Raw genomic sequence first — 11,219 nt, forward strand, 5'->3', positions numbered from 1 at the left:
AATGATTATAATAACTAAGGATTCAGGGAGATGCAGACCTCAATCTCAGAAAGTCAAGTTAAACATCCTCCATCTGACCCAACCCAACTCTACAAGAAATCTCTAATCTCAGGTGAACTCTATTCGATCAAGTTTGGATAGAGATAGATCCTTTTGTCTAGACAGCCCAAAAGGGGCTGGTGGAGGTGGAGGTGGGGGTGGGGTAGAGAGTAGTATGAGTATAGAGATAGTTTCTTCCTCCAAGGGTGACATGATGTCATTCTCAGTCTATCATTTTAATATAGTTCACCTACTGTGTTGACCAACCAGAGTTGACTGCCACTCCTCTTGCAAAAAATACACAGAATCTCTGAGCCCACTGCCATGACTGTCTTTGGTCTAAGAGAGATGGACAAATGACCATCCTTTTATTAATAATTTGCTGGCCTTATTACATTTACCATGACCAGTATTCAAAATCCTTTGTAACCTATCCACCTTACCACCATCTCCCCTTCAATTTTTCAGTCTTCTTATACCTTATAAGTGTATTCTAGGATCCAGTGACACAGACCTCCTTTGCTGTTCCATATACAAGACACTCCATCTCTTGGCTCTTGTTCACTAGCAGTCATCCATGCTAGAACTGCTCCCACTTCATCTCTTCCTCCTGGCTTCCCAGGCCTCTTTCAAAAACCAAGTAAAATTTCACCTTCTACAGGAATCCTTTCACAATCCCCCTTAATTCTAGTGCCTTTCCTATGTTAATTATTTCGTATTTATCCTGTATGTACCTAATTTGTACCTATTTGTCTACCTGTCTCTCCTCATAGGATCAGACCACCACCTTGTGCTTTAGGAATATCAACTCCACAAGCAACATTTTGTTTAAACATCTAAAGTTTATGCCACTTTTTAGTTATTTGTCCAGAGCAAAGTTGGAGAGTGGGTGGTATTCTGGCTTTTCACAGTGGAAAGAACCCTGAACTTAGAATCAGAAGATCTCAGGTAAGTTCTGCCGGTTACTTTCTCTGTGATTTGCTGGTTGACCCAAATGCTCTCTATGGTCCTAGCTAGTTCTAAATGCTATAATGCTATTCTTTTTTTTTTTTTGGCTAGGCAATTGGGTTTAAGTGACTCACCCAGGGTCACATAGCTAGAGAGTGTTATGTGTTTGAGGCTGGATTTGAACTCAGGTCCTCCTGACTCCAGGGCTGGTGCTCTATCCACTGCACCACCTAGCTGCCTCCTATAATACTATTCTGACCTTCCATTTTAACATTTACTGCATCTGCTTCATTGTTCCTTCAGTATTTCAATGGATACATCTTTTCCCTCCAAAGAGATGGACCATGTTCCTTAAGGGCATAAATCTTTTTTGCTTATTTGATATCCCCCAACAGCATCTAGCATACTGAGCAATGAAGTAAAGTGTTTGCTAAATTGAAATGAATTAAGATTCAAGACCCAAACTAATGCTAACTTATTAAATACAGAGACTCAAAAATATGAAAGGCTTAGATACATGTTCCTGTGACCAGCAGGCTCAGTAGGTAGAAGTAGCCTCCTTCAATGAAGAAATAAAGACCCTAAATTTCTCATGCTATCTTTACCTCTAACTTGCTGCAAGGCTCTGAGAAAAATGACTTCACCTTCCTGTGCTCTAGTCTTCCTCCTGTGTAAAATAAGGACATAAATCAAACAGTGAAGTTATATAATCAACTTAAAAATAAAGTGTCATGCCATTTTTTAAAAATTGGAGGAAAATGGATATAAGTATCTTGTGTGACTGAGGGAAATTCTTAACCAAACAAGAGATAGGCAAGATCATAAAAGCTAAAATACATAAATTTGATGACATAATATTAAAAAGCTTTTGTGCAAGAAAAATTAGTGAAGCTAGAATAAGGAAAATAGTTGATTAGGGTTATATATTGAAGATATATGTAGGGTATTAATTCACTTCCCAAAGATTCAAGTACCATCAGTATACAGATGAATCCCATTTCTGTAGACATCATTATTCTCCCCCTCCTGGGTTCTCTTCCTGAATCACCAACTTCCTATTAGATATTTCAAATTAGATGTCCATCCGATAAGTAAATCAAACTCATTATGTCCACAAGACCTACTCTCCCTTCTACAATCTCTTTCTGTGAAGGGAAACATCATTCTTCTAGTCACTGACAACTTGTATCATTTTCTCCCTCACCTTACATATCCAATCATTGGTCAAGTCTTTTTTCTATCTCCTCATTTCCTCATATCTGTCCCTTTCTCTCTACTCACATGCCACTACCCCCTTAAACTCTCAACACTTCTCACTTGGTCTATTCCAACAGCTTCCTGATTAGTCTCTCTGCTGCCTCAGTCTGTAACCCAACACTCTATAGCTGCCAATGCAGTATTTCTAAAGCATAAGTCTAACTAAGTCACTCCCTTTTTCAAGAAAATCCAAAAACTTCCTATTGTCACCAGGATCAAATTAAACTCCTCAGTTTGGGGTTTAAGCTCTTCATAATCACAGTCTATCTTTCTAGACTTATTATAAAATATGAGTGGGATACAACTAAATGGTTTCCTTGCCGTTCATCATATATAACATGCCATCTCTCACTCTCTGCACCTTTACATAGGTTGTCCCCCTCATGTCTACAAAGTATTTTCTTGGCTTTCCTTGTTAGAATTCCTAGCTTCCTTCAAAGCCCAGTTTAAACACGGGCTCCTCCAGTCAAGATTCCCCTGGGTTGCTAGTGCCCCTCCCCACCTTAAATTTAGTTTGTAATTATTTGTTTTCCCACAATAGAGTGTAAGCTCCCTGAGGGCAAGAACTGTTCATCAAGGACTATTCCTTTTTCTTTTTGTATTCTCAGGGCTTAAAATGCTACCTGGTATAATATTCAGTAAGCAATGAATAAAAGTTTATGGTTAATCTGGAAAAAAGCAAATTTTACCCTATAGTGATCACTGGGCTTTGATGGGATTAAATCCATGACTCGACTATGGCTTTGGATAAGTATGTATACCTTTCAGTTAAAGACAGTCCATAAACACTTATTAAGCTCCTGTGTGCCAGGAACTGTGTTAAGGGTTAAGGATACAATGAAAAACAAAATATAGTTCCTGCTTAATGAGCTCACAGTTTAATGGTAGAGACAACATGAAAACCATTATGTACGGAGAGGTACTTTACAGGATAAACTGGAGAGAATAAACAAAGGGAAGGCACTAAAATTAAGACGGATCTGGAAAGTTTTCCTGTAGAAGGTGGAACTGCACAGATGAGAAGGTTGAGAATTCTAAGCACTGGGGACAGCCAGTGTAAATGCATGGAGTTAAGAGACAGAGTGTCTTATTCAAGGAGCAGGAAGTAGGACAATGTCACTGGATAGAAGACTGTGTGGGCGATAGAAAGGAGGATGTGAAGTTAGGAAGGTAACACAGACTTGTTCTTGAGAAAGATCACCTGACAAATGATTGGAAAATGGGCTAGAATTGGGGAGAAAACCGTGGAAGGAAGATCAACCTGCTAGCAGGCTATTGCAACAGTCCAGGTGTTGGTTGCCTGTATCAGGGTAGGGGGTGAGGTATTATTGAGAAAATGATAATATTCATAGGAGGATACCTAAACAGAGGAGGGAGGCATAACAAAGATTATTTGGGTCAAGGTGAAAGAAACAAAAAGAAGTGATCTTGTCAGTGGATAAACTACAGACAACCTGGATCGAAAAAGGAAAATGATGAGAAATTTGTATTACAGATCACAAGCCTGGCACAGAAGCATGATACAGTAATCAAAAGGTACTGATCCAGAATCTGCCAAAAGCTCAATTGCACCCTTGAAAAGGTGGAAGAACTAACAGAGGTAAATTCTGTTAGATCTGATTCATACTATTAAGGAGGAACTGGTTGCTGGGATGGAAATAATGGAAATTCTGGGACATATCAATTATTTCTTCTAGAGTTTGTGACAGAGGAGATATAATCCGGCCTAGATTTGGGTACAGCATATTTCAAAGGATTCAGAGGAAAAACAAGTAGTACCCCATGAAGCAAAATGCTACAAGGGAAATCAATCTAGGAAGAATGGGAGATAATTAAGAAACTGTAAAAACAGAAAGAGAATAATTCCAATGGGAAGGGGCAAACGTATTTGTCTGAAGAGATCAATGTAAATGCACAGAAGTCACCAACAAACTTCAATTTTTAAAAGAAATTCCCAAAAGATGGAAAAAAGGCATGGTATAGCAAGATCATGAAAAAAAGCATCCAGAATATTAAAGCTCAGACTCAGCAGAGGCTAGCAAAGGAATCTAAGAACAACAGAAAATGGGAATTTTTAAAAATTATAATGGGAAAAAAGGAAGGATGAAATAAGGGATAGGGTCTTTGCTTCAGGGCAAAGGAGTAATGATAACTGACAGAGCAATTTTATTTTATTTTTTGTTATTTGTTCCTGCCACATCATAGCATGCAAGTACCTCTAGGTTCTCAAAAATTATCCCAGTACACTGTAAACTCTGGCTGGCTTTATCATGCCAGAAAGGCTCTAACTGAAATAACTGAATCTTCTTTCTTCACTCTAGCTCACCACAAAGACGCATCACCAGTAAGCTGGTCACTTAGCAATGATTTTTGTTTGTCCACAGCAACCTATAAAACAAAAAAAATTTTAAATGGCCTTCAATTCCATATAACCCCTTCTGCTTCTCCAGCAGCAGAGGGGGAGGAAAGGGAACATGGGGGTGCTACACCACATAACTTTTAAATCGTTAAAAAACTTAAAAATTTAACTCAATATTATCAATGTGAGATACTTGTCCAATGAACAAATGGATAGAAGGAACTGAATGGTATCAATTTTGACATTCTTGTTATATGTGATACCATTAAAAAAAAAAGATTTTACAGCTAAATAAAAGGATGGCTTACAGATGCAGCAAGGACAAAAAAAAAAGAGTTGCCTGAGTGGACTTAACCATATGCCTAGAGACAACAATGAGGATTATTTAATAAGATGTTAGTCATTATGTACTGCAGTACTAATGCTAAGTATGTGTCAAAAGACTACCCTGAAAACAGCTTATATGCCAACTTCAATTGCTGAGGCTAGAAAGGTAGAAAAATTATATGAAGAACTTGATAAGCCCTTCCATATCAAATCAACATACACCATCATTCTTGGTGATTCTGATGAAAAGGATGGATAAGATAAGGATGCTAAGAAATATAAAGGACATCATGGTTCAAGAAGAAAGAATCAGAGAGGCCAAAGATCTGTGAACGACAGAGAAACCTCATGACACTATAACATGAATCTTTTGTTTCTTCGAATAAAGAATTGATAGACACTGGACATGACAAATACCAAACAACACTCTGTGTGTGTGTGTGTGTGTGTGACAGAGAGAGAATACATTATTTTAACTAGAAAGATATTACTGATATGGAAGTTATCCAAGAATCAGCTTTCAGGAAATAGTTAAGAGCATCAACTCATCTTAGCTAAGATCAAAATTAGCAAAACAGAAGAATGAAAAAAAATACATATGGTATACAATTGAAATAAAAAAACCCACCCTTATTTAAACAAACAAAAAAAGGAGGGTTTCCTATATGAAAGCAGCAAACTCATCTTCCTCATATCAGCTTCTGCAAAAACAAAACAAAAAAAAAAAAAACAACAAACCAAAAAACTGTACCAGACTAAACAATAATCAAGGCAGCCAATGAGAAACTACATTAAGTGGCATCTTTCATGCTGTAACTGTAGAAAGGCAATAGATTAGGAAAACAGGAAAGGAGGCCACCAGAAAAACCAAAGACAGCAAGTAGCTACCCAGAATAATCAGAGCTATCTAGAGTCAACAAGGCTCTGTCTGAAAGGCAGGTGCTCAGAGGTCCCTACTATTTTGTCTCTGAGATGCCACACAGGGCTTTCCCAATGTTCTGAACCTCAAAAATTCATAGTGGAAGTTGGAACCCAGGTGATTCAAACTAAGACTAAGGAGAAAATATCAATTTACCCCAAAGAGTAACAACAGGAGGAACCTGTCACTGGCACATAGCTTCACTTCACAAACTATGGCTAAAGAGATGAGTAAAGAATTATAATAAAAGTCCAAGCTTCACAGAACAAATCTTTTTAATAAAAGTTTTTGTTCTGTAAAACTTGGACTCAGTCAAAAGGCTGCACCCAAGGACCTAGTGGGCCATACGTGGCCTCGAGGCTGCAGGTCCCCACCCGTGGATGAATACCCAAAAATCTAACCCAGAAGAGGGTAAGTCCACACCAACAGTAAACAAAGATCCAAAGGAAAAAGTAGGGTTTACATAGAAACTATATGAATACCTAGAAAAAATGATGGAAGAAATTAAAAAACAAAATAAAAGCTCAAGAGAAAAGAATTGTAAAAAGTAGCTTAGAAGAGAAATTACTCAAGTAAGAGATACCTTGAAAATTAAAATAGGTCAAAGAGATATGAATGACTTCATGAGACAAGAAATATATCAAAATCAAGAAGAATATTAGAAAATGTAAGGCATCATACATGAAAAATAACTAGCTTGAAAAACAGGTCAAGAGATCATTTAAGAATCACTGAAATATTTGAAAATCAGGATAAAAATATAGAAAAAGCTTGGATGTTTCAAGATAGCATAAATTAAAGCAATAAATCAAGAAAGCATAAATTAAAACTGTCCAGATTTATGAGAACCAGGAGGAAAAATGCAGAAATAGAGAATCAAACAATCACCTCCTGAAAGAAAATCCAAAAGGAAAAATCTCAGGAATGTCAATCAAAATCTAATTCTTCCAGGTTAAAGAAAAAAATCCTGCAAGCAACTAGAAAGAGTCCAAACAAAAAACCACAAGCAGGATCACACAAGATATGGACGCTTCCAGCATAAACCAGAGATCTTGGAAAAATATTTCAAAAAGCAAAAGATAAAAGTTTGCAATAACAGTTAACATTTATATAACACCTACTATGTGTCAGGCCCTACATTAAGAGCTTTATAATTATCATCTCTTCTGATTCTCACAACATCCACGGGAGGTTAAGTGACTTACCCATGGTCACACAACTAAAAAGTATCTGAGGCCATATTTGAACCCAGGTATTTTTGATTCCAGGCCAGCAGTCTACCCACTGCATCTTCTAGCTTACAACCAAGAATAACTTAGCTTTTTAAATAGCAAAAACATATGAATTTTTAAAGGAAGAGGACTTTTAAGCATTTGATAAAAAGGATATGAGCTTTGAAATGCAAATACAAGACTTAGGAGAAACTCAGAAAGGTAAATTTATTTGAGCAATTTAAAGCCGCATGATGATTTGGTGCTAATGTTGTAACAAAGAAAAAGCAAGTGTCCCTTGAGATCTTTAATGTCTTCAAAAGTTATTAAGAAAATTAATAAAGAAAAACAGAATATTTGATTCTGTTCTGCAGGTTCTAAGAGAGAAAAGAAAAGGGAAGGCCAAGGGTACACACTAGTTTAGAAAGAAGGAAAAAAGGAAGAACTTGCTACTTGTCATAATTGGAATGCATGAGAGAAAAGTATACAAATGGGGAAGAAAGGTTAGGGGACTGAGCATATAATAAACCTCAATCTTATTTGAATTAAATATATAACAGAAATAATCTTCTTCACCGACCCATGATATAAAAAAAAACCAACAGCCCATGAGGCAAAGCATATAGTAGGGAAATGCATTTCTAATTTAGAGGAGATACAGTAGAGTTTGGGTTGAAGAGTTTTTCTCTGTGGATAATGAGATCATCCCTAATACTGTTGCTTAAAGAAGACAATGTGATGATTGCATCAAAAGTCCTGAGATATTTCAGGGCTTCCTGGAAGAGACCTGTAATCAAAAAAGTTTGATTTATTTATCTACCCAAGAAAAACCAACTGGATGAAAAATGTGCTTCTAGATGAAATAGCAAGATGCTTGAACTGATGGTATTATTGACAGACAATGAGCTGGGTAGTGTTGAAGAGGAAGTGGCAAATGGATTGGACTGCTTTGGGGAAACTGAAAAGCTCCCTTATTTACCCCAAGCTTCTCACAGAAACAAAGGGTCATCTCTCTAATACTAACAATTTAAACTGATGTCGCTATATGGTAGCAACACATGGAATACAACTGTCTGTGAAGAACTAAAGATGAGTAGTGTATGGTGTAATATGGCAATGGAAAAGTGTATGTTGTAATAAGTAGGTTACAACAAAAACTGTGAAGAACAGTAGTAAAAGATGTCATCAAGAAACGACAGCAAGAGAATATGGGCTATTCATGAGGCAAGAACAAGGGATGATAGGCTGCCAATGTTCCACTGACAGCCTAGTAACTTCAAGTGAAATGAAGGCCTCCAACTTCTTCAGTGGACACCCTATGGAGAAACCTTTTAAAGGACATAGATAAAAGTCACATAAGACAAGCAAGGGATAGATGATTGCAGTCTGCATTGCTGAAGGGTACTTTTGAATGAATAAGGTCACAGATCCAGTGGAATTTCTCATCCAAGAATGACTTTCACACTGAATATTCCCTCATTTCAGTGTTACATTTTCAGTACCTTTTCCTAACATTTCTCATGCTTCACTACATTTGGGTCTATCACCTTCATATCCTGCACTCTGCCCTCATCACCTCTCCTTGGTTTCCACCACTCTCCTCAAAGCCTAAGATTTACTACCACCACTCCCAAAACGTCAAAACATATGTGAAACAAAATTTTTAAAGCTTAAAAATTTTAAGTGTGCAAAGGGGAGCCATAATTAATCCTCATGTTTCTACACAGGAGGTGCTAAATAAAAAGTTTTTTGGGGAGATGATAATCCAACATCCTGACTTTACAGATGAGGAAACTGAATTCTAGAGGTCACAATAATAAACAAGATTATCTCTGGTACATTTTTATTACATGCTTCTCTATGAGCATAGTATTACAGGCACATGCTTATCTATAAGCAGTGTTACAGTAGAAGGAACACTGGTCTTGGAATTAGAAGACATGGGTTTGAGTATTATCTCTGCCAATGGCTCCCTAGGTCACTAATGCAAAAAAGTCTACTAGAGGTTTAGTTTCCTCATTTGTAAAATGGAGTTAGTGATATTTACAGGATCAACCTCACAAAGCTGTCAACAAATATTTTATATACCATTATTCCGTATACCAATCAATCAATAAGCATTTATTGAGCACCTACTATGTACCAGTCAATGTGCTAGACTGAATATTAAAAGACAAAAGTGAAAGTTTTGGATCTTAAGGAGTATACATTTTAACCAGGGGAAATACTAAGCAAATTTGGCAGAAAGGCACTAGCACCTGGGATCAGGACAGGTATCATGTATGTGGTCCTTAAGATGAGCCTTGAAGAAACTAGGGATTCTTACTGTAAAAGCTGGAGATGATGAGAGAGTCTATTCTAGGCAAGGGGGCCCAGTCAACAGAGAGGCACATAAAGGATTTCAAGCACTGTATATGAAAAACAGTAAGAAGGCAGTTTGGCTTAACCACAGTATATATGAAAGGGAGTAACTTATAAGGCAGAAAGTTACACTGGCACAAAGTTGTGAAAGGTTTTATAATCCAAACAGAGTTTTAATTTGATCCTGGGGAGTCACTGGGATTTTATTCAGTAGGGGAATGACATGGTCAACACTACACTTCAGGAAAATCACTTGGGCAGCTGTGTGGAGAATGGAATGATGAATGCAAGTAGGAAGAGACTTGAGAGACCAACTAGGAGGCTATTTCAAGTCTAGCTGAGACATCATAAAGCCCTGAAAGACAACAGGAACAGGATAATTGGAGGGGAGAGGCAATTGTGGAGGTAGAAGTACAAGAGTTGACAACTGATAGGACATTTAAAATAAATGAGAGTGAGGAGTCAGTCAAGAATGACACTAGGGTTGAAAACCTGAGTAAATGGAAGGATAGATAATAGTACCAACAGAAATAGAGAGGTTCAGAAGCTTCATTAATTTTGGAGGAAGGTTAATCAGTCAACAAGCATTTAACTGTCTATTATGTGCCAAGCACTGTGGTAGGCAATAGGGATCCAAACACAAAGATGGGATCAATCTCTACTCTCAAGGAGCTTACATTTAATGGGATGAGTTCAGTTTTCCTCATGTTGATTTTGTGAACATTCTGTTTGAAATGTCAACTAGGCAGTCTGGTAAGGCAGGAATGAAGTTCAGGAGAGAAAATAAGACTGGCTATATAGATATGGAAATCACAACTACCTAAATACGAGAAATTTTTACTGCATGGTAAGAAATGCTTTTATAGCAATTTTGTATGATGTTTTCCTTACTGCCTTGTCTACAACAAAACAGCTCAACGTATAGCAACAATAATCTCAAAACAGTGTCCTGTAAGGCACTTTAAGGACTGCAAAGCATCTTACCTATGTTAATTCATTTGATCCTCACCACAACTCAGGAAGGTTAAGTACATAAATATTATCCCCATTTTATAGATGAGGACACGAAAACAGAACGATGTCATTTAACTTGCCCAGCTACTCCTTTAAAAAAAAAAAGGATTTGAACCTACGTCTTCCTGACTCTAACACTTCCATACACTACACCAACCCCTTACAGAAGGTTAGGGCTGAAGGAGGGATTATTTATGTAATACGCATGCATGCAGCAACGACACAAAGCTGACTGACTGCTTCTCAAGGACCAACCCAGCTCCGCACAGAGGCTCATCACTAGCAGGCTGTCCACTGGGTGATGAATTCTTTGCCCATGGCAACCTATGAATCAAAGAAGACAAAACGGAGGTCGCCAGCGCCGCCGGCCTACCCCACGCCTTCAGAGGCATCCCTGGGGGGGTCACTTTCCCTCGTCCCCGGATTGCGGGGCGGGGGTCCGGAGGATCACTTAGGCCGGGAGAGGGGCAAGGTGCCGCTCCAGGCCCCACCGCGGCGAGGAGAGAGCCTGGCCCCCGCCGGCCCCGTCATCCCCCCGCCCCGCCTCCGGGAGACGGCCGGCGGACGGCGCGTCCTGGAACAGACTCCCGTAAACCGGCTTCCATCCACGGGCCTCGCTTCTTACCTGCAGGGAGCTCCCGGGGGAGCCGGGTGGCGGGGGGCGAAGCCGGGGCCCTGAGAACGCCAGCCGCCGCTGCCGCAACCTCCACAGCCGCCACCGGGGGGAAAACAGGGAGGAGCCTCAAGGGCTGAAGCTGCGGCAGAAGAGCCTGCAGCTCCGGAA

General features: G+C 38.8%; 1 protein-coding gene across 9 annotated transcripts in view; it reads right to left on the reverse strand.

Annotated features, from left to right (window-relative positions):
- The window catches only part of DROSHA (drosha ribonuclease III), a 112,697-nt gene extending 101,492 nt beyond the window's left edge, over positions 1–11,205 (reverse strand). For 3 of the 9 annotated variants that reach the window (XM_078153330.1, XM_078153329.1, XM_078153331.1), the window contains exons 1-3: positions 11,061–11,204; positions 10,691–10,759; positions 1,593–1,654 (exon numbers count right to left, since the gene is read on the reverse strand). In XM_078153330.1, the coding sequence (XP_078009456.1) occupies positions 1,593–1,654; positions 10,691–10,712 (84 nt within the window). In that variant the 5' untranslated portion in view covers positions 10,713–10,759; positions 11,061–11,204. Of the gene's footprint in view, positions 1–1,592; positions 1,655–10,405; positions 10,646–10,690; positions 10,760–11,060 lie in introns of those variants that run through there. The other 6 variants (XR_013486194.1, XM_078153333.1, XM_020995799.2 and 3 more) reach the window with 4 other exon arrangements.
- Between the last annotated feature and the right edge of the window lie 14 nt (positions 11,206–11,219).

This window comes from Phascolarctos cinereus, unplaced genomic scaffold (genome assembly GCF_003287225.1).
Source record: "Phascolarctos cinereus isolate Bilbo 61053 unplaced genomic scaffold, phaCin_HiC Scaffold_4;HRSCAF=312, whole genome shotgun sequence".
In the NCBI taxonomy this organism is placed as follows: domain Eukaryota; kingdom Metazoa; phylum Chordata; class Mammalia; order Diprotodontia; family Phascolarctidae; genus Phascolarctos; species Phascolarctos cinereus.